The sequence below is a fragment of the Aethalodelphis obliquidens genome, unplaced genomic scaffold, assembly GCF_003676395.1.
Source record: "Aethalodelphis obliquidens isolate GAN/ISIS:26980383/991018 unplaced genomic scaffold, ASM367639v1 scaffold16, whole genome shotgun sequence".
Classification (NCBI taxonomy): domain Eukaryota; kingdom Metazoa; phylum Chordata; class Mammalia; order Artiodactyla; family Delphinidae; genus Aethalodelphis; species Aethalodelphis obliquidens.
The window spans coordinates 27,864,067-27,890,064 of NW_020837960.1; the positions used below are offsets into that span (position 1 = coordinate 27,864,067).

The window sequence follows — 25,998 nt, forward strand, 5'->3', positions numbered from 1 at the left end:
AATAGTGTCACATAATTGTGGGGTGACATCCCTCCCCTTTGCCAGCTTCTGCTGGGAGAGGCAAGCCCCAGCTCCCACCCCACTCCCGCTCCCACCAGGGGGAGTGGGTCACGGGCCACCTTAGACACCGTCCACCGCAGATCACCTTTCCTTGCCCCGAGAGGAGGGATTAAAAGTGCTCCCATCTGATATTCATTTTGGTGAAAAATTGTTTTGCTCCTTTCTTTTTTCCACAATGACCCATGACTTTACATCTATTAAAGGATCACAACTTCTGCAGGATCCATTTATTCTCCCAACCCACGTCGGTGTCCTTGTGCCCTCACTGGCCCCGCTGGGCAGTGGGCAGCTCCAGAGAGCTCGGATGCCCTTCAGGAACGTTTCGGGTTAAACTGCCTTTTGTGAGCTGCTTTAGAACCCAGGGGTGGTTTTGTCCCATTTTTGTGTAGGAAAATGTGACCCTGAGTCTCAGGTGACTGATGCGGCTGTGAACTTCTAGGAAGAAGGCAGGCGCCCTCTTCGTGGGGCTTTCTGTGCAGTGGGGCATGTAGAGAGCATTATTTGGGGCATAAGTTGCAACTTCTATTTTCAGCCTTTAAGAATTCCTTAAAGACGATAGGAGAAGTCTGTGCTGTGTTTCCTCGTTCTCTGATGATGTGGGTTCTAAGGGTCACTAAGTGGGGACCAGAGAAGGGAGAATTTCAGGTCACTGCAGTCCGGATATTGAACATTGGCTTATGGCGAGGCCCTGGGGTCACGTTCGGGTGACATTCTGGGGGGACAGCCTGTCCTTAAGGTTATTGCACTGGAGCGTCCATTACAGCAGAGCTGGGGGCTCTGCCTGTGACGTATGGTGTACACACGGTCCATCCGACGTGCAGGAAAACAGCCGCTTCACACTCAGCACCACCGGCCAGCTCTGGTCCCGTGTCCAGCGCTCTGGGCTGCTCTCTCCGTCTCGGGCTCAGCCTTATCCTCTGGTCCACTCTCTCCTGGCCCTTGATCACTCGGTCCTGCATTCCCGTATTCACAGGCCCTCGTGCAACTGGCCCTTTGCTTCCGATGCCTCACAGTGACTTGGGCTAAACGGCATCACGTTCTCTGTAACGGAGGCGTTCTGTTACCACCCAGTGGACGTGTCCTCTAGGTGTGTGACGTGAGAGAAAACCTTGTGGCAGGAAAACAGGTGAGGTGGCGAGCCACGAGGGAGGCCGTGGTGTTTCTTTCAAATCGTAAATGCTTTTCTCTTGGGGGTGAGTGTCTGAAGTTTTGGCCACCAGTGAAAGTAGGTTGCCAGTACGCCAGCAAGACCCATCATAAAACACGCATTTCCTACTAGGGTTATTCCTGCAGGGCGCACCCCACCCCGCGCAGATAATCCCCATGGTAACCAGGGCGTGGGTGCTGGGAATAGTTCAGGGCTCTTCGGGGAGAAAGCAGGGACGGGGAACAAATGCTGGTACATATGAGAGAATATAGCGTTTGCTTGTGCAAAGGGGCTTCGTTAGTTGGATTAAAATACCTGCTCAAAGGCGAACATATCGATTTGCTACCCAGGTACAGAAGGCCGTTACCCTCTAGTCTGTCCTGCACGAGACCTGATTAATCCTCCCGGTGTATGTTGTTGATGCCCTTCCTCTGCATCTCTGAGTGTGAATCCCTCAGCTGCCCACCCGTGACTTTCCTAGGTGCACGGCCCTGGCCGGTCCAGCTCCCCACACCCCGGCCCAGCCTCACCTGTGCAGTCTGGCCAGGGTCACCTGCGGCGCAGTGGGCCTGAGCTTCATCTCCCAGGCAGGTCAGGGTGTGACCTGCTGGAAGGTGGGAGGTGAACCTTAAAATTCACGTATGTCCCGCACAGTGCATAGCGCAGAAACACGGATCTACAAGTTCCTCTCTCCCAGCTTTGGAATAACCTATGAACCACTTCGTTTTTCCTAAACCTGTGCTGGTTTCTGGTGACGACGAAATGACCTCGTGTGTGTGTCTGGCGAAGAGCTGGTGTGTGTAGATCAGTGCTGGTTTCCAGTGGACCCCAGCTCCCCAAGAGTCTCTTCTCCAGCTCAGTTTTGGGAAACTGTCCCTGATTTTTCACACCTTCTTTACTTTTGAACCAGTGCATTTTCTGGAAATTCCGAGTTTTTTCAGAGTTGCTTGTGACGGTGGGAAGACTGGGGGAAGGGAGGAAATTACAGGCGTTTGGGGATTAAGGTAGGCGCAGGCTTACGGGTAAATCGGTGCGCTGCCTGGGTGTGTTAGGGTTTGTTGAGTGAGTAACTGAGTACATGGAAGAATAACGGTCTGACTGTGCAGTGGAATTAGATCAGCCTGGCAGGAACCCCCTGCCTGCTCTGGTTCCAGATGCCAGGTGTCCTGGGGCATTTTGAAAGAGGACGTTTCTAGAAGGAGCCACCGAAAACTAATTGACCTTTCAGGATGCCTCAGAGGCCTAGAGAATTGAAGAGGCAATGTTCTGAGAGTTAGTCTGAGTCCTGTCTTAGGGGAAATGTATTTAAGCCATTTCTTTTCCGTTTGAGATTGGAGAGCCAGTTCGGTAACGGTCGTCAAGGCCCAGGTGAAGTGCTCACAGTTCACACGCGCACGACCTGATGAAGCTCAGGACCGGGGCCCCTGTGGACCCTGCGCTGGAGGGCCGAGGTGACGAGTCTCCCCCTGGACCCTCCCCCCAGAGTTTGTACGTCGCTCGGTTTCACGTCGCTGTGAACCAGGGAGAGAACTTTGTTTTCTTTACATCCTGGAGAATAAGTCTGGCTAAGGCGTGTGTCAGAGGAGCTCGGAGCTCCTGACGGGACACGCATTTCTGTTGTAACGTGTTTCTGCACACAAAACCGGGCATGTGTCCTGATAAAGCGTGGCCTCCCTAGTGATGGAAATGCCGTCCAGAGACATAAAGACTCTCTAATCACATCCTGCTGGCTTTAGGAGGAAACGTTTCCAGATTGTGTCTGGTTTTCATGAAGAAGGACTCACTGGATCTTCCGCCGGCTGCTCGGCGCTTGTCATTCTTGGATTTGGGTAAACAGCGTTGGAAAGGCTGTGTGGTTAAGGAGGCAGCATTCACAGCGTCTGGCGAGGTGTCAGTTCATGACTGCCTTGTGGCGGGAACGCAGAGCTGCCGGGGAGTGTGTGCCCCCTGCTTCTGTGAGGCAGAGGCGACAGGCAGGTGCTGAGACTGAAAAGGGAAGGAGCAGTGCTGGCTCGGCACTGGAGGGATTTTCCTCTCAGCGAGCTTATCGTTACCTCATTTAGTCCTCGTGAGCTCCTGCACGGGCAGGGCCGTAGGGCCACCCCATCTTTCAGATGTGGAAACTGAGGCCCCAGCCACGCGGACTAGTTTAACACAAGGAACCTGAGCCTCACGAAAGCCCTGGGCAGAGGGGACAGGGACTCCAGCTGTCCCCACAGTGGAGCGGGGTGGGCTGGGGGTGGGACACCCCCCATGTTGGGAGGGACCGTCCGGAACTATTTCAAGGCTTCATAGACCAGACTCTGTCGCTTGGGTTAGACTTTAACCCAACTAGCATCTTCTTGCCCGTGTATTCATTTAGAGAAACAGAACCGAGCTCCTTGGTGAATCACACCCTTAAATATCCAGCTAATAAGATCTCCTTTGATGGACAGACCCTCGTTAGTCGTTGACGGTCACGCCGAGTGTATGACCTAAGATGAAGGACGGAAAGACAGCCCGTGTCCTGTTAGTTTCCTGAATTTAAGTCAGCGATAGGACTGCGTGTGTGCTGTGGGCACTCGACGTGTTACCGGTCCCGTAAGCACTGCCGGGGGGACGGAGGGTGACTAGATGGGGCCCTGCAGTGGGACGTGTGGATGCTCCGCCCCACGATGGGGGACTGCTCCCCCTAGCCATTAGCTATGCCATCTGTCCCCCCTTCTTTCTTTCTTTTTTTTTTCAGTACGCGGGCCTCTCACTGTTGTGGCCTCTCCCGTTGCAGAGCACAGGCTCCGGACGCGCAGGCTCAGCGGCCATGGCTCACGGGCCCAGCCGCTCCGCGGCATGTGGGATCTTCCCGGACCGGGGCACGAACCCGTGTCCCCTGCATTGGCAGGCGGACTCTCAACCACTGTGCCACCAGGGAAGCCCCCCACTTCTTTCTTACACAGCCTCTCTCCCCCCCAGCACCCCCCCAGGACCCAGGAGATCCTAATTCAGAGGACAGCTCAAAGCTCTGGAGGCAGTAAGATGTGGGTCTGAGCCCCGACTCCATCTTTGATTGGCTTGCCTGCCCTCCACCAGGTGACCTGGGAGAACTTCACAGGAGTCACTTGATCTGTGCTGGGCCGGCATCGTTAGTTCAAAAACTGTCCCCACGGGACTCTGATGGGCGGCCAGGGTTGGGAATGACTGAGTTCTAGTCTGCCTGGGTCCCCCTATTTCCAGAATGCAAAGTATTGCCTGCTGGATATGGTGATGTGAGAACGAAATAAGGTCATTATGTGAAGGGTCTTCCCTGTGGCTGGTGCCCCGCGTGTCAGCTTTACAAAGTAACACGTCTCACTGCCATGGATGACGTGGCAAGAATAGGAAAGATCCGGAAGACAGTCTCAGTTAGTATCTTGGTATTTACACCCCACCTCCACTTAATCCTCATCGGGATCATACCATGTAGTTTTTAATTTGACGTTTTCCCACGGTACTAGAACTACTGAAGACACTCACTGTCTGCACCCCGTCTGGTAGCAGACTCGCACCTGGACGATCTCGCTCTAGGCCCCGAGCTGGTGCCGCATCCTCGCCCTCAGCCTGGGACTGTCTGCTTGGGCCTCTGCAAGGCGTGATCGTGGGTGATGGGACCGCTTCGGCCCCCGGGCCACACGGGGTTCCCTGCCCCTCAGTGGCTTGGTGCCTGGCCCACAGGGGGCGCTGTGCCCGTGGTCAGCGGTTCCAGTTCCCTGTGGCATCCCTGCATTGGAATCTGCCCCTGGAAGCTGCTCTGCGGGGTGGGTGCGTGCCTGAGCTGGACCCCAGGGCCGCCCTCCTGGGCCTGGTGGCTGGGAGTTAGGACTGAGGTGCAGAACATACCTGCCGTAGTTTACGGGACCTCAGAGGCCTCTGGCGCGGCCTGCAGTTCGTTCTGTTGAATCGGTAGGAAGGGTCAGCCCGGGGGCAGGGGTCCTGGGGGTTGGCTTTCTGGTAAGGCCGAGGATGGCGGGCCTTGTGCCCCCCATGCCGGTGGAGACCACATTACCTGTTGGTTGTGGATTTCAGCCAAGCACAAAGTGTCTTCACTGGAAGCAGAGACAGGCCCAGGCGCCTTGCGGGCTTTAGGCCTCTGTCCTCGCTGGGTGGAGTGGACCTGTTCTTCCCCGTGGAGGTGGTGGTCTTTGAGACGGACCGTTAAGCCTGGTCCCACACCCCTCTTCAGGAGCCCCATCACCCCTCGGCCCGGCCCTGACGCTCTGCTTCCTGGGCTGGGACTGGGTTTATGCTTTTCCCTAAACCTGGCCGTGTCAGCACAGGGCATCTTAACAGCTGTGAGATCTGCGAATTTTGGAGGAATTCAGTTTTATCCTCAGCATGGCCGTGCTGCCTGGGGTCAGACAAGTGTAGATCTTGAGGGACTTTAAGAGAGACTCTGGGTCCTGGAGGCAGACAGGCTCCTGCTGCCCATTGAGGACGTGGGGTGTGAGCCGGCCGGCCCCTGTCACCCACTGCAGACCTTCCCTGCTGTGTTGTCCCCTCCCCCCCACCCCCTCTGTGCTTTTCGTTCCCTTCTGTTGTTTCCTTCCCTCCTTCCACGTGCCCACACGTTGGGTCTCCATCAGCATCAGCCGGTCCCCTCCACGCCACAGTTTTTTTTTTAACTTTAAGCTCTTGCACCTGGTCCTCCTGACATCTGGGGGCTGTGAATCTGGCTTGGAGAAGAACTTCCTTCAACTCAGATTTTGTTCCTTGCCGTGAGTCTCCGTCCCCACGATGGCCCACGTCCCGAAACGCTCTTTTTTTGGACCCCCTTGGACCACATCTGGTTGAGAGGGCCCTGTTGTGGGCCCTCTGCTCCCTTCCTTGTGAAACCTGCATGCGCTCTAGAGCCTTGGGGGCTCCTGGGGGGAGTCCCCCACGTGGCCGTAGGAGCGCTGAAGTGAGTTTGCTGACTCGTCGGCCCCCCGGTCTGTGTGTCGCACAGGTGAGCGCCCTAGCGAGGACCTACTTTCTCTGGCCCGGGACACGTGTGGACCACGGTGCATCATTCTCCCACGGGAAGGGCAGATGTCACTCTAGGTGGCTCCCATGTCTGGGACCGTCGTAAAGATCGCTTAAAGGAAAAGCACAAGTATGGGCAATAAAATTTCAATATTAAGACTTTCCCCAAAGGATTTATGAACTTAGTGTCTACCGCAGCCTACGTCTGACCTCTTCCCCTCCCTCCCACGAGCCATTAAGCGGACTTTTTCAGTGATGGGACTGTCATGACGTTTGAGAGTAAAAAAAAATCATCCAGTTCCCACTTGCCCACCTTTGTCAGACGCCTTGAACACAGCATCTTTATCTCTGCAATCTGGACCATTGGTCACTTGGCTCCTATTGTTATATAGAGATCACCAGAATAAAACTTGGGGTTAGAAATTCTGTGGGAAAGGGGCAGATTTTCTTTGCTTTTCTGAGAGGATAACACATAAGGTAAGTGCTCTTTACTAATAAATGAATCGGGAGTAAGACAGATCTGAGGCTCTTGCTGTTACAGGATTTCTGTCAAAAACTGAAAGTGTAGGTGTCGACTGTGGCACAAATTCCTCCCCACGTGAGAGGGTAACGTAATTTCCAGATAATCCTTTCAAAGTATTTGGTGACTGTCTGCGTAAATCCCAGCAGCAGGAAGTCCGCATGACCCTGACGTTGCCGGTGTTGACGTGGTTAGATGGGTTTCACACGGAGAAGTTTCATTTGGTCTCACTGCTGGCTGAGTGCCCACCTTAGGAGTCCAGGCGTGAATGTGAGTCGCGCTGTAATGTGTACAGAATGCCGCCAGGCAATGCCACCCGGAGAATAGTTTTTGCACGACTCCCAAGGAGACAGAAAGGACATTTCTTTAAAATAAACCTGAACAAGGTTAGCGAGCATCTCATTTTCTCCCACCCTGGAAAGTAGAAACAGCGCACTTGCATTTTCCTCATTCTCAGCGCAGGACCTCAGCAGCTGCGTTTCTGTCCCAGTGGCTTCCAAAGAAGTTGGGTTTGCCCTTTCCCCAGACAGCAGGGAGCTCCGAGGAAGTAACCAAGGTGGAACTAACGGGCCCTCCTGTGCTCCCGTCCACTGGCACCCGGAGCACTTCCCTCCGGCTCCTCTGAGGGAGGAACAGCCCGGGACCCTTTGTGAGGAACGGGGGCGCTGTGTCCCTGCTTAGAAGTCCACTGCCTCCCTGGAGTCTCGGTTGGTGGGCTCCACCAAGAAGTCCCGTTCACATACGGTTGAAAACCTGCGTCTAAAATCGGTATCTAAATTTACAGAATTTGATGCCCCGCCCCCTTTATTTTGAAGATGGTGCGGGGGCCCCCCAGGGTTAGTGAGTGGGTTCTTGGAGAGGGTGTCCGCCTGTGCCGGTGATACCACCCAGGGGCATGTGGCACACGCACTGCAGCTGCGCATCCAGGGGGGTCATTCCGGCCTAAAGTGAGGTCACCGGGCTCTCGGGAAAGTGTCCCCAGGCTCCAGTGTGCCCCTCGCCAGGCGTCCCAGTCGGGTCACTCCGGCAGCTCTTGCTTCTGCTCCAGACGGCAGCACATCTGGAAAGGCGTGTGCGCTGTGGACCCAGCCCTTGCAAAGAGCCCAGGGCACAGCGTGTCTGGTCGTTCAGAGGGAGGCAGGTGCCTCCTGGGCCCTGGGGTTACTTTCCTCTGTGAAGCTGAGGAAAGAAAACGCTATTTAACTGCACTGTCTTTGCTCTGCACTTGGTTTAGGGGAGAGAATCCGTCTGTTATGAACCAACGACTACATCTAGGAGAGGACGCGAGCAGGTCAGCGCTCTCTAAATGTCAGTCCCATTTACCAGGCAAGTTGGAAACAATGCCAGTAACCGGGAGCTTTCACACTCCGCTCCCCTTGAAGGTTCCTGGCTTCTTAAACTACTCCCCTCCCTCCCCAAGATGATGCTGAGCAGTTCTGTGCCGCATCCTCACACGTTCCTCCTCTGCTCAGGGCCGTGTTGGAACGGCGCGTCTGCCCTTTGGCTTGTCGTCCAAGCAGTGGCTTAGTAAGGCTTTGCTGTTGTTCACAGCCTGACCTGAATGAATCCAGGTGAACCCTGGGAGGAAGAAAGGGAGAGGCAGGCCCGGGAGGACTCGCGCCCTGGGCTCCCCGGACAGCACTGGAGCCCCGGCAGGTCCTCACTGCCCGACCGAGCATCGGCAGCTGGCCCGTGAGTGGCCGGAAACCCCCCGGGCGCCATTGCTCCTTTGCGTGTCTCCTGGTCTGTCCCTGCCCTCTCAGCTCTCATCAGCCCCTGTGTCTGTGATTTTCCTGCTCCACTGCTGTTCCACTAACAAGGTCTTTTTCCCTCATTTCCTCCCACTTCCTCCCCACCTCACTGACGGTGATATCATTTCCCGCCCCCCACCCCCGCCAACGCCAGACCCAGATGTGGAGCCTCCCCCGCACCTTCCGAGCTCGTGACCCTGTCTGACACTGGGTGTCTGAGTTGTTTTCCCTCGTCTTTACGAGAAGGAGGTCAGATCGGATGAGTTGATTGCCCACTCTAGCTAAAAACTGAGTCTTGAGAAACTTTATCTCTCCTCTTGGCCTGGCAGAGAGGACCATCCACTGGTCCCTCTGTGACCGGGAGCTGGCCAGTGACATGACCCACGGGGGCCTGGCCTGAGGCTGGGAGGGGGCGGGGCCACAAGGGTGTGGGCAGGCGGTCCAGGGCGCCAGGTGGTTGGGTGTGGACTTGGCTGGACCTGCCGTCTCCATTTAGACCGTTTTGCTTTCCAGTGACTTGCTTACAGCAAAGGTAGGTCAGTAAATACCAATGGATCATAAAGATGAATTTTTAGGAGCTAAAAGTCATGGTGATAGCTTATCTCTGCAGATGCTGTTGTCTGAAAACTATCTTAGCACACGTTTACAGATCTATAGGAAAGCCGTGAAGCTAGTACAGAGAGTGCCCACGTGCCCCGCACCCACTCTTCTCTCTGGTTAACATCTGACACTAGTGTGGTATTTTAGTTACGATTAACGAGCCGATATTGATACAGCGGAAGTCCACACTTTATTCAGACCGCCTTAGTTTTCCCTGCCATCCTCCTTCTGTTCCGGGATCCCATCCCCTCCCACGTGACGTGTGGCGTCCTGTCTCCTTGGGCTCCCCCTGCTCGAGACGGTTCTCCGACCTTCCTTGTTTTCGATGACTCCTGACGATTGGTCAGGTGTTTCGAAGAGAGTTCGTCTCGCCTGTGATTTGTCTGATCTTTTTCTCAGGGTTAGCCTGGGCTTATGGGTTTGGGGAGGAGGCTGTCAGAGGTAAAGGCCCTTCTTATCACATCATATGGTCAACTATAACTTGTCACTGTTGATGTCGACCTTGGCCACCTGGCCGGGGCCGTGTCTGTCAGCGTTTAAATCACTGTCCTGGGATGCTGTTCACGGTGTGGGTGGCATCCTGGGACCCCCACTGGGTGTGTCCCGTGTGAGAGTCGGAGGCCGGGAGCCGTGTGTGCACGGGGGCCCCCTCTTGGCGTGTGATCAGGAGCGCATCACACAGCACTTGGGGCCAACATTTTGGTCCAGGGAAGTGCTTCCCCGGGTAGTGACGGTTACAAGGAGCCCTGACTTGTTAGTAATTCAACGCTTTTCTGCTCTGGACCTAACTCTGTGTTAAAGTGGAGGCGGCCTGACCCCTGCCGTCTCAGAGGATCCCAGGAAGGTCTCTAAACGGCGTTGTCATTGCTACTCAAGGCCTCTGGGTCCTAATAATTAAATTAAAATGTGGTTTGGTTTTCTTTCCCCAGCAGCCCACTTGGAATGGCGTCTTGCCTTTCCTGGCAAATCGCACGATTATTGAGGGCAGGAACGACGTCCTCAGTGTGTGCCTCTCGTGCTCTTTGTGCCCGTAGGAGGCTCTTGGTTAAGAACTGAAATCAGTGTGGAGGCTCAGTGACCAGAGCCCGGTCGGCCGGCGCGTGGGCCTCCGGGCGTTTCTCCCGCTGGTTAAGCCTGAGACCGGGGAGCCGTGGGTGGGTGTTGTGACCGCGGGCCGTGGAATCGTGACGTGCGAGGCCTTAGCTGTGGATGACGACGCGGGCGCACCTCGCCGTCCGGCTGTGATGAAGGGTTGATGGTGAGAGCGGGGCGACGCTGACACACCTTGTTCTTTCTCTCGGCAGGTTTGAGCCGCAGGGCGCGCCTCGCCGTCCGGGCTGCGATGAAGGGTTGATGGTGAGAGCGGGGCGACGCTGAAACACACCTTGTTCTTTCTCTCGGCAGGTTTGAGCCGCAGGATGGGGTGCAAGGCGCTGGTGGGCATCGGGCAGCAGATGCTGCGGCGGAAGGTGGTGGACTGCAGCTGGGAGGAGAGCCGGCTGTCCCGCTGCCTCAACACGTTCGACCTGGTGGCGCTGGGGGTGGGCAGCACGCTGGGGGCCGGCGTCTACGTGCTGGCCGGGGCCGTGGCCCGGGAGAACGCGGGGCCCGCCATCGTCATCTCCTTCCTGGTGGCCGCGCTGGCCTCCGTGCTGGCCGGCCTCTGCTACGGCGAGTTTGGCGCTCGGGTCCCCAAGACGGGCTCGGCCTACCTCTACAGCTACGTCACCGTGGGTGAGCTCTGGGCTTTCATCACCGGCTGGAACCTCATCCTCTCCTACATCATCGGTAGGTCCGGGAGGCCCGGAGCCTGCCCCCTGCCGCCTCGGCTGTTCCCACCCCAGCCGTGGGCCGCGCCCCGCTTGGCTCCCTAGACACACAGAGTCTGGCGCCTCCGCGGCACCTGCGCCTCGCTGAACTGCTACACACTTTCCCTTTTCCTCCAACGCAAGGCGGAGGCCACCCTCGGGCATCACTGCCCTTGCTTTTTAATGATCAAGTACATGGGATGACCTTAGTGGGGACAAGCCAGGCCAGCAAGGAGGCCAGTCCTGTTAGCACGACAGACACAGAATCAGTAGGGTGTTTGTATCTAGTTAAAAAGGACGTAGTCTCTTTCAGTATTTTTTGTCTGATTACTTGAGTAAATACATCACTGATACAGAAAAATTTAGGAAATGTAGAAGAGCGCAAAGAAGAAAGTAGAAATTACCCACTCTGACAGCCTGGAGAAATGAATTCTCTTATTCATTCATCCTTTCAGCGAACATTTATCAGGTACCTCCTCTGTGTCCGGCATCCCGCTCAACGTTAGACCCCATGGAGGAGCAGGGTGACCTCTGTTCACAGAGTTTAGGGATGTAACACGGTTAATATTTTTGTGAACCTGAATGTATATTTTTCTGTCTAGCGTGTCTCTGTACTTGTAAAACAATACATAGTGTACATTTTTCATAGTGTTAGTTATTTTTCCATAGTAATGTTCTTTTTTTTCTTTCTGTACGTTTTATTTTTGGCTGCGTTGGGTCTTCATTGCTGTGCGCAGGCTTCAGTAGTTGTGTCACGTGGGCTCAGTAGTTGTGGCTTGCGGGCTCAGTAGTTGTGTCTCGCGGGCTCTAGAGCACAGGCTCGGTAGTTGTGGTGCACAGGCTTAGTTGCTCCGCGGCATGTGGGATCATCCCGGACCAGGGCTCGAACCCGTGTCCCCTGCCTTGACAGGTGGATTCTTAACCACTGTGCCACCAGGGAAGCCCCACAGTAATATTCTTGATGATGTACCATTATATAGATTTATATACAGATAATTGATTGGGTGCCTTTGTGGGGTATTTAGATTGTTTCCAGCTGTGATGTTGTTATAAATAGTAAATTACTTAATGACTTCGGCATGAAAAAGAAAAAGCTGTGCTTTTTCCTTTAAAATGGTCTAAGAAGCAGAATGTCTGGGTCAGCAGGCCTGCGTATCTTCAAGGCCCGTGTTGCCTGCGATCCTCCTGACGGCCAAGGGCCCCTTTTCCTCACGTCCTTGCTGACTCTGGACTTGGCGTCAGCGTTAGAAACAACCAACCAACAAACGAAAACACCAAAAACAGAGTCTTTTCTGTTCGATAGGTTTCAGTGTTATTCTCTTTATGTTATTTGTAGTTTGATTACAGCCGAAGCTGAATACATCCACTTAAAAGAAACAAACACCTGAATGTCAGAATAACTGAAGGATACGAGTGGCCGGTTCGCAAACAAATAATACAAATGGCCACTAACTGTTCCAGTTCTGCTTTAGCTCTTTGAAGTAATATCAGAAAACTGGGGCGTGGGATGAGTTGAACCCCGTGGGCCCCGCTGGCTCCCATGCCCGCCCTCTGGGAAGCCGTGTGTGGTGCTGGGTTCCACCAGGCTCCCTGGGCGACACCCTCCCTTTCTTTCCAGCACCTGCCGAGAGCTTACTCTCATTTTAAATGGAAAATAAAATTCCTAATCACGTTTTTCTCAGTGCAGCACCAAAACTTGCAACCATACACGTCCTTACAAGCTGCAGCCTCTCGGTGGGAATGCAGCTATTTTAAAGGGGCCGTTATGGTTCCAGAGGATTTACCTGCGAATAAAACAGAATGGTGAACGTGAAGCGCCTGCAGCTTCTGGACCAGCAGGTGGCGACGGGGTCTTGGCCGGAGTGGTGGTGTTGTGTGAGACGCACCCCCGTGCTACTGCAGGCGGCTCTCGGCCTCAACTCCTGAGCAAGGGCAGCTTTTCTATCAAATGTGTTTCTTTTAAAAGCCACGATTCAAGGGTGGGGAGGGGTAGGCTGGCAGGAAAAGCTGGGCAGCCCTGTTGGCAGCGAGCTGGCCTCTGGGGCAGGAGAGGTAGTGACCTGTTTCTTCACTGGGTTGTGGCCTCGAAGGACAGAACTCATCATAGGCTGGCTACTCGGGATGAAGAAATGTGGTTTCCTTTTTGAGTTGTTGGAAGAACACTTAGCATGAGACCGGATGGTGAAATGGAGTCCTGCAGGTCACTCTGGCCAAGTTCTGTGGAAGATCCAGACCACGGTCACCAGCGGGGCCCCCTTTGAAGATAAAGAAACTTTTTGTGGATATTGGAACTTTAGTGACATTTCCCGGGAAGCATTGCTGGAAGAGCAGTGCCGTTATTCAGATTAAGAGACAGAGAGAGAGAGCAGTCAGCTGCTCCTGGCCTTTGGGGTGCTGGACGCCGCACCCAGCACGTCGGGCAGACCCTCGGGCCCACAGCCCGCGTCCGTGGTGCCCGCCCGGGCCCGGAGCAGCAGAGGCAGGGGTGAGCGGGGACTCTGCTGCTGACGTGGAGCCAGCCCCGAGCCGCCGCCCTTAGTCCCCCGCAGCGGGAGGCAGGCCTGTCGGCTCTGCTGCTGGGGTCTTAGGGGAGGCGCTTCCTGAGGAGCGTGGCCCCTGCTCACTGCAGCCCAGGAGTGGGTCGTGAAGTCACCTGAACGGTTCGCCCTCAGGAGTTCTTGTCGGATGAGATCAAATAAGTAGAAGTCAGTACTGTCAGAGTGCCTCTCTGTGCTCAGGGTAACATTAGTTTGTTAGACTTTTATTGTAATTGAGTTACATGTACGTTCAAAACGCATGCTATACACGTCGTATTGATTGTGATGGAAAACGGGTTTCTTACCAGGCTCCACTTCTCACGTCTCTGCAAACACTAACTGACCCTCACTTCCGAGTCAGCACATCCCGGGGTCCGGCGGCTGCCGCTGGACCCCCGTGCGCCGGCTGCGATCCCTACGTGAGTGCCGCCGGTGCCGAGCTGGGTGACAGGTGCTCCGTTCACTGTTTCCCTTCAGTTTCGTCTGACGGTGTGTTTCGTGGCAGGCACTTCGAGCGTAGCCAGAGCCTGGAGCGCAACGTTTGACGAGCTGATTGGCAAACCCATCGGGGAGTTCTCGCGGACGCACATGGCCCTGAACGTGCCCGGGGTGCTGGCCAAAAACCCGGACATATTTGCCGTGATCATAATTCTCATCTTAACAGGTAAAGCCACACACCGGAAGGCACTGGGTTGGAGCGAGGGGTCCAAGGTGTAGGACAGGCTCCCATTAAGTTGCTTTCTTCCTTTTCTCTTTCTCCCATCCCCCCATTTTCTTCTCCTTTTTGTAATTGATACAGACATCTTTTTTGTCAAAACGGCTTCTTAGAGATTCACGTAGGATTGACCTCTTGAATCGGTCGAGTTACGTGTCATTTAATTAAAAGAGAATCTCAGGTGTTTGCGTAACTGTGGAATAAGATTTTGTTAATGCTGCAGGCTTTTTGATACAGAAATACAAATTCTTTGCAGTCAGCGGATGACTACTTGGAAAAGGAAAGTTGGCGTTGGTCAGCCAGGGCGATGTGGAGGAATGAGGGCCTCAGTGTTGGCGAAGGCTCGGGTGGTTTACACCCAACGGCCGGCAAAACACCCTTTAAATAAATAAGCTTCACCACGAAGTTGCCGGTACGGAATTTTAAAATCGCAGACATGGCTTGAACACAGCTGACGGCAGCTTCTTAGTGACACTTATCCGAGTCAGCCACTAGGATGGGAGTTTTGTTTACATAAACATTAAGCTGAAACGCAGATAAATTCTCCTTTGAGGTTAGAAAATCTTGGATGGGTTTTAAAAACAACGTGCCGTATTTTACACACCACATAATTGAAATCATTCCGCACAGGCCAGTCTCAGCAGTATTTCTGGTCCAGCTGGCAGGAACATGTATCAGAAATTAAGTCTGCACGAGTGAGATTTTCATAAACACGAGAGGGAGGGACGCTGAAGAACAAACACGGCGGAGAAGTGTTCCCTGTGACGAATTGCTCAATTCTGTCCTAATGCCTGTTTTTCAGAATTCAGTCTATTACGTAGAGCGTCTTTTGTTTTAAAACGTATGAGAGACCTACACGGCAGGGCAGTAGTTTCCAATCAGGTCAGTGGTCACGTGTCACCAGGCACCTTCCCTGCCTCTCTTCTTGCCCAGCCGAGCGTTCACTACAGAAGCGTGCCCTGCGGCAGTGGTGTCATGTGGCTCCCGTGGGCTTTTATCATTTGGTGTCTTCTTTATCCGGAGTTTACAAGCTGGCACTAGTCTAGCTTATACGTTGTTCTCCGTGCGCTGAGTCCCAGGAGGACCCGTACGCGGCAGGGGTCCCACAGCCCAGGTGGCTGTCACTGCTGGCGCCCCCTAGCAGTGAGCGCATGACTCCTCTTCTGGGAAACTCTCACCCTCCCGAGAATCCGAGCAAAGTGTCTCTTGGAGGAAATGAAATCCTGCCCCCGAGGGTGGCTCTGGGGGATGGAGGTTCGGGAAGAGGGGGGGCCTTGCTCTCGGGGGCCGTTGGCCGACACGTCGCCGCCTCTGCTGGTGCCCCTGGCCCGGCGTCTCGAGTCCAGAGGGGGATCTGGAAGGCCAGCCTTGATGGCTTTGTTCAGCACCCCCTCCGACCTTGGTTATTTTGATCCCTGCCTCTAGAATGAGAATGAATTCAGCCCCATTTCCTCCTCGGAGGTCTGACGCTGCTTGGATTCTTCCTAAGTCACCCTCTCGTCCCCGTCCCCATCCCAGAAGGACGTGCCTGGCGCGAGGTTCACACTGAGAGAGTTTCTGTTGACGCGCTTTACAGGACTGCTGACCCTGGGCGTGAAGGAGTCGGCCATGGTCAACAAGGTCTTCACGTGTGTCAACGTCCTGGTCCTGGGCTTCATCATGGTGTCGGGATTCGTGAAAGGATCCATTAAAAACTGGCAGCTCACGGAGGAGGATTTCCAGAACACATCTGGCCGCCTCTGCCTGAACAAGTGAGTGTTGCTCTGTCTCTGGGTGCGTGACAGTCATGAGGTTGGTGATGCCGTCGGCTATGACAATACGGGTCTTTTTTTTTTTTTAGTGTAATTTGAACTAGAATGTTTTGTTATTATTTAACTGTTTTTTTGGCAGTCAAGTAGCTGAGGGTGTTTGATTTGTTTGAAGTTCGGGTTAGGTTTTCTTTCCTTGTACTTGACTAAGGAAGGTGTCGGGGAAACAGCATCCTCGTTCTAATTCCAGGACTGTGCGTGGTTGGGGCTCATGGTCAGACTCACTCAGGAGTCCCTTTCCCCTCATATTTCCCTCACGATCAAGCTCTGAATTTTGCTTTCAGGAAAGATTTTCTCGTAGCACCGTGGCGGGAGCCACTTTATCTGGAAATGCCTTCCTATTGGACGCCCTAGAACAAAGAAGTAATACGTGGAACTTTTCTCACAGGCTCTTTTCAGAGGTTTTCAGAACTACTGAAGTATCAGAATGTGATTATGATAATCTCTTTCACTCTCACTCAGCTTGTGTTGCGTCAGCCCTGAGAGACCGGGGCCCCACCTCCCTTCCGTATCTGGGGCTCAGGACACCCAGGGCTGGAGGCAGGTGCCTGGCCAGCTCCCCAGGCCTCTGGGTGCACCCTTACCGACAGGCTCATCTTATCCAAACGTGGAAACGGGCCTTTCTGATCTCTTGTCAGATTTTTGGGTAAATTTTAGGGTCCTAGGATGGAGAGTGGGGAGTTTTCATTTTGTTTTAATTGTGGCTGAAGGTTAAACTGCTGTGATGAAGAGACCTTCCTAACAGTGCAGTGGCTTTAAAATGATGTCTGAGGTCCTGGAATGAACAGTCGGGGGGCGGGGGGCTGGCCAGCGAGACCACACACTGGCTTTCAGGGACCAGATCATCCGCCCGGCTGTCCCGTCAGCCTTGAGGACGCCGTCTTCGTGCGCCTGGTTGCATCTGGGCCGTGGGCACAGGCATGGCCCAGCTCTCGCACGAGGGGACAGAGCGTGAGGACAGTGCACTCAGATCCGGAAGACCCGCCCCACCCGCACGGGCACCCGCGCCGTTCACCTGGCGCACGGGAGGCAGGGGCGGTTTTGCTCCACTGAGACAGTTCACCCTTTCTAACCGCGGCATCTCTGGAAATGCTTGTTTTCAGACACGAGCTGCTGGTAAACGTGCAGGACTTTGCATTTTGGTCCTGGGCGGGCGGGGACCGCCGCGCCTGCGGGCAGCTGAGCCGTGCTCTGGGGGTCCCGGGGGAGAGGCTGCGGTCGCCGGTTCCTCCCCTTCCTGACGGGCACCCTGCCTTGCGGTCCCTGCCCCACACAAATCAGTGTTTAGCCGGGGCGTCTGGAAAGGGCTTGGTGGCCCCTTGCAGCCCTGGCCGTGAAAAGCAGGGAGGCCCGTTGCCCAGGAGTGTGGCGGCTGTGACCGCTGTCCCAGGACCGTTCACCGTAGCGGGGGCCCGGCCGCAGGGGGGCAGCTGGGACGGCTCCTGTTGGGGACCACGGAGCGGGCGCTGGCCTCTTGACTGTGGCTCTCTCTTCCAGTGACACGGAGGAGGGGAAACCTGGTGTCGGGGGGTTCATGCCCTTCGGGTTCTCCGGTGTCCTGTCGGGGGCAGCCACCTGCTTCTACGCGTTCGTGGGCTTCGACTGCATCGCCACCACAGGTATGCCCGCCACCCTCGGCCCACCCGGGCCCACCTGGCCAGGTCGCTGCTTCCCTTCCCGGGCGCGTGCGTGCCCGTTGCCGCTCTCTCCCTCCTGAGTACCGTGTGCGTGCGCACCTTCCTGCTAATCTTCCGCTTCATCACTCCCCGAGTGGCAGGCCTGACGGGAAGCGGCACCCTGAACGAGACCACCGGTCCCCTGCGGGCCGGGAGGATGGCATTAGCTGCGGCTGGTTGCAGACCTGTGCACCCTCCGGGAGACATAGGGCCGCTAAAAACACGGTCGTCCTGGTGACTGAACAGGCCGGGCTCCCGGGCCTCCCGCGTGTTCTCTGCTAAAGGCGGCGAGCCTTCCTTGCCGACCATCAGTGTAAAGGCCCAGAACACTGTCCCTGGGCTTGTGGGTGTCGTGGTCTGTGGTGCTGGGGAAGGCCCTGGTCCCCACAGGGCCGCGTGCCATGGGGTGGTCCCGAGCCCCCCGCTGACCCCTTGCTCCCTGCAGGGGAGGAGGTCAAGAACCCCCAGAAGGCCATCCCCGTGGGCATCGTCGCGTCCCTTCTCATCTGCTTCGTCGCCTACTTTGGGGTGTCGGCCGCCCTCACGCTCATGATGCCCTACTTCTGCCTGGACAAGGACAGCCCCCTGCCAGACGCCTTCAAGCACGTGGGCTGGGAGGGCGCCAAGTACGCAGTGGCCATCGGCTCCCTCTGTGCCCTTTCCACCAGGTGAGGAAGCGGAAACTCCCGGGAAGGCGGGTCTGCTGTGAATATTCCTCTTGTCCCTTGAAATAGAGCCAAACCCCAGCCCTGATCGTGTGGCTTCTCCCCTCGTGCTGCTGTCGGTCACCCCAAGGGCTGTTTGTGTTACTGACATTTCATCTCGAAGAACCTGAAGCCCACATTCTAGCACTGTCTACTCAGCAAGGTCCTGGTTCTCTGTCCCCATCTGTGGCCACTGGACCGGGCCGCCTCTGTGAACGCTGTCTTTTGGCCCTTAGTTTGGCCATAAAGCAGAGGCTACCTTGAAAAGGGGAGCACGTGCCTTTTAATGAGAAACACTTTGATGTTTTCTGCTGGCCTGGACACACAGGAAGTATTTGCTAAAAACGGATTGACCACAGAGAAATCCTCATGAACGCAGCGATGCTTTTATTTTCTGCTTGATTCAGCTAGAAATAATCACGGGAATAAATACAAAATTTCTCTTCCATAAAACTGTGTCTAGCTGCCACGCTAGTTTACGTCACACATCTCCCGTTCCTGTTAGCCTTTGCAGTGAGTGCTTTTCCGGGGGTTGGTGTGTTGAGTCCGTCTTTCAGGTGCGGGCTTCACAGGTTGGAGACAGCTGCCTCTCCTCGGTGGTAAACACGCATGGCGCGTTACGGTGCCTTTATTCCCATGAGATATCTTACGGATGCATTTTGCTTTTCTTCCCATCTAGCCTTTTAGGGTCCATGTTTCCCATGCCTCGAGTTATCTATGCCATGGCTGAAGATGGGCTGCTGTTTAAATTTTTGGCCCAGATCAACGATAGGACCAAAACACCAATAATCGCCACGTTAACCTCAGGTGCCATTGCCGGTAAGAACTGGAATTTCACGTGCCAGTATTTTAACAGTGGAGTCATTATTCCCTAGGGAAATATCTTGACTTGTGCTGGTCTGAGAGACGCTATAACTGGTCTTCTTTAACTTTGGGTTTTTACTCTTGTACCTGGTTTATTTCAAGGTAACTAAGTGCCTTTTTGACAAAAGGCAGAAGCCAGTTTTACAGAGCATGTGATGGAATTCTCAAACAATTTGAATTTTTAAATTGTTATCGTTTCATTGGACAGAGCTTAGAATACACGCTGTCCCTTCAAAGCCCGGCGTCTTTCCCCTTTTCTGAATGTCCCTGAGCAGACCTTGGTGGGATGACATTTTACACGGTACAAACCGGGTGACTTTTTGTTGGTACTGGAAATTCACCATCCGTGCGTCTTAGCTTGTGAATTCTCTGGGAAGTGAGAATCCCTTATGATCGATGCTTTATAAAGCGTGTCACCTATTCCCCAGGGGACATTGAGGGTGTGGCTGGTGAAGCCATTCGCCCTGAGTTTGTAAACAATGGCAGGTCCAGAGGAGGCTGATCTGACCGCATATCGGGTCCCTCGCCAAGAGGACAGTTCCGAGAGAGGAGAGCCGGGGGCTAGAGAACCCTTGGAGCTCTGTGTGTGCCATGAAAGCCATGGCAGCCCCGCAAGGAGACTGTGCTTTTTTTTTTATGTTTCCTCATTGAATTGCGTTTCATAGCCCAGGAGGCAGGTGCACACAGATGAGAAGCGGGGGCTCAGAGAGGTAAAGTGAGGATGCTCTTGCCCGGTGAGTGCAGAGCTTGCCTCTTGGTTCCTGGTTTGTTTTGGGGTCAAAATGGCTGGTTCCTTCCAGCCCATGAGTAGAGCAGTGGGTCTTCTTGGTAAATGATGACACAGGATACCAGTGACAGTTGCATCACAGGAACTTGTCAAATAGCCTTGAGTGAGGCGCATGGCCATCTTACAGAGTGAATTGTTGTCAGCAGCGTTTACGCCCTTAGCAACGTGTGCGTATAGTTTTTTGGATTAACATTACATAATGAAGGAAAGCCAGTTTTTCTTATTTTACACGTTCGTTATGTGAGTCTGCATTCTTGAGGGTGATTGCCGTGGGCAGATTAAGGGGCACCATGTGTCAAAATGTGACCAGTATGTTTAAGGGATTAAGGAATTGGAAATAGTGTTTTTTCAGTATTTACTTGTAATTTGATTGTATTGAAGACTGGCCTTAATTTCCTTCCTGTGCTGATTAAGGGACATCAAACTATAATGTTTAAAGTGACTCACATCGCCAAACCAAGGGTTTGCTTTTTCTTTTCGTTTGGCGGGGGTGGTAAATAAGTATTTAGTTTTCTAAAATCACCTCACATGGAAAAAGTTTGGCTCGAGTTCCTCTGAGTGGGAGCGTAGGCATTTGTAGCTCACACAGGGGGCTCCTCTTCTAATTATCCAGAAGGGCCTCACTGCTCTTTAATTCTGTTTTTTAGCCTCAATTTGAATTTGTTTTACTTGCAGTGGTCTGTGTGGGCTTGAGAAATATTTGTGGAAAAGTTACGGCTTAGTGTTTATGTTTCAACTTGTGTTGATTGCATGTGATTTGAAAATATCCCAAAGTAGATCCAGCCAAGTTGTTTTTTAAATGGGAAACTCGACACATATACCCACATAAATAGCCATGCATATTCTCATAAAGATCTACAGAAGATTTTCAAAGAAGCATGCATGTTTTGTTTTGCTGGAAGTGGGGTCATGGTGAAGGGACTGTATTGTCTGGGAATAACACTGCTTTCCACGCCCATCTTCTGGGTTAGAATCCTCTGTTGAGGGCAGTGGACTTGCCCCCAGCCGCCTCCTCACCACTGTTGCCTGCTGATGCGAGTCTCCGGTGAATGCTTGGGGAGGCCAGCGGCTGTCTGGTCTGCCTTGTTCAGTGGCACATACCTAGCACCCAGGGACTGGTGTGCTCACGAGTGCCGTTGGATGAGGGATGAGGGATGGATGGGTGGATGACGGATGGAAGGATGGAGGGATGGATGATGGGTGGATGACGGATGGATGGGTGGTGGATGGGTGGTGGATGGGTGGATGGATGGGTGGGTGGATGATGGGTGGATGGGTGGATGGATCATGGGTGGATGGTGTATGGCTGGATGATGGAGGGGTGGATGATGGGTGGGTAGTTGATGGATGGATGATGGGTGGGTAGATGATGGGTAGGTGATGGATGGATGGATGGTGGATGGGGTGATGGATAGATATGCATGTCTGTCTATACGTCTGCATGGTATAGGGGAAGACACATTGGACTCAGAGCCATAAGAAGCTAGCTTAGAGCCTGACTCTTCCACTTAATAGCTGTGTGACCTTAGGTAAGTCTGTCAACATGTCTGAACTTCACTTTCTCCATTTTTAGTGTAGGGATGGCTGGCAAAATTGCCATGAGGGTCAGAAAGGATCATGTTGATAAAAGTACTCTCCACATAAATGTTAATTACTATTACTGTCTGTTGAGAGCTGCGTATATGGTTAATCCTGAGCTTTTCTCTCCTTTAAGCAAAGTCACAGTGTTTTTCCATGGAAAGGGCCGGGGAGAGCCAGGGGGAAAGTAGAAGCGGCACGCCTCACACAGCCTGGGTCGCAGGTGGGGTTGTGGTTCTGGCCGGCTGTGGAGGGTCGTGCTCGGTCCTGACGTTCGTCTCCTCCCCAGGGGTGATGGCCTTCCTCTTCGACCTGAAGGACCTGGTGGACCTCATGTCCATTGGCACCCTCTTGGCCTACTCTCTGGTGGCTGCCTGTGTGCTAGTCTTACGGTAGGTACGGCTTTCTGGGTTCCAGGACAGGCACACTGCCAGCCTTCTTTTTAGTAGTTTGTGTCAATGGTCTATACAGTGTAAACTTTAGGCTGCGGACAGCTCCTTTGGGACCCGCCTGGGAGAGGGTGGCATCTGGTGGTTGAAAGCCTGGTTACAGAGAATATCCCTGAAGAGTCCGGGGTGGCCCCACCTGTCTCTCTCATGGGCCCTGATTTTCCTGGCTAGATGTTGGGAGGGTAGAGACAGGTTATCAACCCGACTGTTGGGCCTGGATCCTTGGATCAGAATTTTTGAAGGCTTAGGGTAACGATTTCAATTTGGTCCAGGTTCTGGGACAGAGAGGACTGGGGTCAGGCCCTGGTGGGAATTGGGAGAATCCAAGACCTGTGAAACGTGGGTCAGTGTGGTGCTCCCGTGGCAGCAGTGCACCGGCCCCAGAGGAGTGAGTGCCGTTACAGGTCCCGGAGTAGCCGACAGTGTTCAGGAAGACTCTCCCGGTTCTGGCTCGGAGTCCTGTCTGGACCGGGCCAGTCCTGTGGAGGGCCCTAATAAAGCAGTTCTGGGCCGAGGCTTGGTGTCCTGGGGTCCTCCGCTGCCTCGGTGCCCCTCCTTTCAAGCACACCCCTGCTCCAGTTTCCCTTTGCTCTGGGAGACAGGGCTCTGCTTTCTCACTCCCAGGAACGACCCCAGGTAAGGGTACATGATGGGAACAGATACCTGTGCAGGTGCTCAGTGTGGTCACCTGGGGAGAGCCCCCCACTTTCTCAGGGCTTTACACTTGCCAGGACACTGATTCCATCCCTAACGTGCTCTACAGCTAATTACCTGGCTCTGGAGAGTCAGCTAGAGCTAGCTTGCTAGTTTCCCACCCCTTCTTCCTTCCCAAGAGCTCAGTGCTAAAATCTCTCTGAGGTCCACCCCACTGTCTTAACAGACCGAATGGTATTATATGAGTGAGGCAGTGAAAAAAGCGGTTAAATATCTTTATATTCGCTCTCAGATTATATGCAGAGTAATTCGTAAAGCGCTCCGTTTTGCAAAGCGGGTGGGAAGGATCCGACCTTTGGTCATCTTGGCTGGGAAGATCCGGAGCCTCATTTAAAATGAGTGTCTCACTTGCAGGTGGCTCGTGTCTTGAAAGTCATGGTCCTTCACCCAGCTCGAGAGAGTTATTTATTCCAAGGCACTGGGAGTTTTAAAATAAAGTGATCCAGTTAAGTCTTACAAACAGAGTTTCTCGAATTCATCAGGCTGCAGACATAGTTCTCTGGCTCTCTGCACCAGACAGGGTCCTAACGTAATTGCTTTCTATTTCTGTCTGTGCTGTTAGCCCCCTTACAGCCATAGTTTGGTTGGAAGTGGCCTAATATCTTAAGCGTCCAGGGGCCAGTGCTACTTCTCAGAGCAAGAGACACTCTTGGGACCTTCCTCTGGGCTGGGTCATGGTGGAGGTCAAGTTGCCTCATAACAGAGACACCAAGGAGGGTGTTGCCCAGAGAGGTAGGAGCAGAAGGTGAGGCCTGGGTCTCCTCCTCTCTTTCTGTTTGCGGGAAAATGTACCATTCTGATCACCCTCTTCCCGTTTTATGCCCTGTGTCCTGGGCAGCTTACCTCTGAAGGCTTACTAAGAACTTGAGTTAGTGTGTGTCCTTTTGCTTGTTAATTAAAGCACATTACGACGGTCAAGCAAACTGCTGCTTCACAGGTACCAGCCGGAGCAGCCTAACATGGTATACCAGATGGCCAGGACTAGTGACGAGCTCGACCCAGTCTACCAGAACGAGTTGGTGAGCACCAGCGATTCCCAGATGGGCTTTTTACCAGAAGCAGAAAAATTTTCTCTGAAAACCGTACTCTCACCGCAAAATACAGAGCCTTCCAAATTCTCTGGGCTAATTGTGAACGTCTCAACCAGCCTCATAGGTAAGAGCCTGCCCTCCCCTGTGCGGTGTTTGGGGTCTTGCTTATCCTCGCGGGTGGGGAAGAGCCGCACTTGCCCTGGACCGTGACGTCATTCTGTCCTAACTGGGGTGGGTGCCTGCAGAAGTGGAGCCTCGCTCTCCACGGGTTCTGGGGAGAGCTGAGGATGTCTGTGTGTGGGAACTTGGGAAATGACTGAAGTGCGTCTCTCTCTCCCTCTTAGCCCTGCTGGTCATCACCTTCTGCATGGTGGCTGTGCTTGGCAACGGGGCCCTGGTAAATGGGGAGCTGTGGGCAGTCTTCGTGCTCGTGGGCTCCGCCTTCCTCTGCTGCGTGGTCACAGCCATCATCTGGCGGCAGCCCGAGAGCAAGACCAAGCTCTCGTTCAAGGTGAGCAGCTCGGCCTGACCGGGCTGGAGGGAACCCCCCGGGAGGCTGTGAGCCTGGCGCTCCTGCCGGGAGGCCGCCCTGCCTGCCTGGGCTCTGCGAGGCCTGGGTGGGCGGAGGGAGGTGCTCGCTGGCCGGCCTCGAGGGATGTGAGCCTGGGGCTCCCGGGCACAGATGGCGCCTGCTGAGAGAGGCTGGGCCCTGGCTCTCAGGTGGGGTAGCGCCCTGCGTTCTCTGGGCTTCTCATAAATAAACGTTGGCCCTGGTGGATCGCAGGTCATCACCAAGCCTTGGGGATGACCAGGGCTTCTGCATTTTTAGATTCTACGCATAATAAGGTAGTTCAGCCTTAGAAATAAAGCAGAAGCCCCTCTTCCGGCCCCTTCAGGGGAGGAGTAAGCGGGGAAGTTAGACGACAGCTCACTTTGGCGATTAGTAGCGTAGGACAAACTCCCACCTACTAGGATTTGCCTGCGGGGGTGTACTTGGGGGGTGCTGGGGGTACGGGGTGTGGGTACGGGACTGGGGACTGGCACTCAGCCCCTCGCCACGTAGACCTGGCCGTCCGTATCAGCCTCGGGTGCGCGCCTTTCTTGGGTAGTTTCGCTAAATGAGTGGAGCAGAGCCGTCTGTCCCGCCCTCTCCATCGCGTCACACCTGACGCCCCGCCTCCTGTCTCCGCAGGTGCCCTTCTTGCCGGTGCTGCCGGTCCTGAGCATCTTCGTGAACGTCTATCTCATGATGCAGCTGGACCGAGGCACGTGGGTCCGGTTTGCAGTGTGGATGCTGATAGGTACGTGACTTGTGGGTTTCGAGGTGACCAGCACGTGATGTCCCAGCGACTCTTGGAGGCCCCCAGCCCCGCCAGCCTATGCTGAGCTGCTCATTTGTCCTCCCTGCTACTGGCTGGATGGCTTGTGCCCTCCAGCCGCCCCCGTTTCAGATTTCAAAACACAGCGAAAACACGCGTAGTCAGCGGTTTCCTCTCTGACAGTGAGGAGCTCCTGGTAGGCTGTGGGTCCTCCCTTCCCTTTTAGATAACTTTAAAGCCTTTGTCTGAACTAGTTATCTCGGGCCAGAGCTTAACATTCTCAGAACGAGCCCGTGAGTCTGCTGTCCATCCCAAACACTGGGCCGTGGGGACTGGCTGGGCCTGTGGGAAGCAGGGGGGTCACCCTTTGGGTGCTGGCCCCATTTAGCACCAACCGTGGCCCCTCTCTGGGCCTCTGACAGCAGGCGCCGCAGAGATGGACCCGGGTTCCTTGTGTAGTGTCGGAGGCCGGGGGCCGAGGCCCGGGAGACTGGCCTTGACCGGTCGGGGCCACTGACGAGAGCAGTGACCTCCAGGCCGTGTTGCGGCCAAACCTCCCAGCCCCAGTGACTGAGGGAGTGGAGGCGGCAGAGGCGGATGACGCCCGCTTCCGAGCATCCCCGACACGCTCCTGGGTCCCAGGGCTTTTGGTGGCTGGGTCCTTCCTTCAAGGCCTGCTCTCCTGTGTCACTGGCGGCCCCAGGGTGGGGGGACAGTTAGGAGCACGGACCTCTGTGGCCCCTGACACTCACTGGAATGACTAAATTCACGGGTTGCACGCAGTCCCAGGCTACCTGAATGTCTCAGTCACTCAGGTAGGGAGAACGAGGGCTGTACAGACGGCGCGAAGAGCCTGGGGAGCCCTAGTGCCCTGGGAAGTCCGCCGTGGCGGGGACAGTGTGACTCCTGCAGGGTCTGTCCTGGCCCCCCACCAGCGGCCGCGGGGTACCCCGCCA

At 54.6% G+C, this 25,998-nt stretch overlaps 1 protein-coding gene across 6 annotated transcripts in view; it reads left to right on the forward strand.

Moving 5' to 3' along the window:
- SLC7A1 (solute carrier family 7 member 1) overlaps positions 1-25,998 on the forward strand; it is a 79,011-nt gene that overhangs the window by 37,730 nt on the left and 15,283 nt on the right. For all 6 annotated transcript variants that reach the window (XR_003434824.1, XR_003434823.1, XM_027116586.1 and 3 more), the window contains 10 exons: positions 10,457-10,840; positions 13,903-14,061; positions 15,689-15,863; positions 17,418-17,539; positions 18,042-18,264; positions 18,980-19,119; positions 21,819-21,921; positions 23,630-23,847; positions 24,068-24,234; positions 24,916-25,024. Coding sequence is in view for 4 of the 6 variants with exons in the window: in XM_027116586.1 (XP_026972387.1) it covers positions 10,471-10,840; positions 13,903-14,061; positions 15,689-15,863; positions 17,418-17,539; positions 18,042-18,264; positions 18,980-19,119; positions 21,819-21,921; positions 23,630-23,847; positions 24,068-24,234; positions 24,916-25,024 (1,786 nt within the window). In the remaining 2 variants the exon portion in view is untranslated. The remainder of the gene's footprint in view (positions 1-10,456; positions 10,841-13,902; positions 14,062-15,688; positions 15,864-17,417; positions 17,540-18,041; positions 18,265-18,979; positions 19,120-21,818; positions 21,922-23,629; positions 23,848-24,067; positions 24,235-24,915; positions 25,025-25,998) is intronic.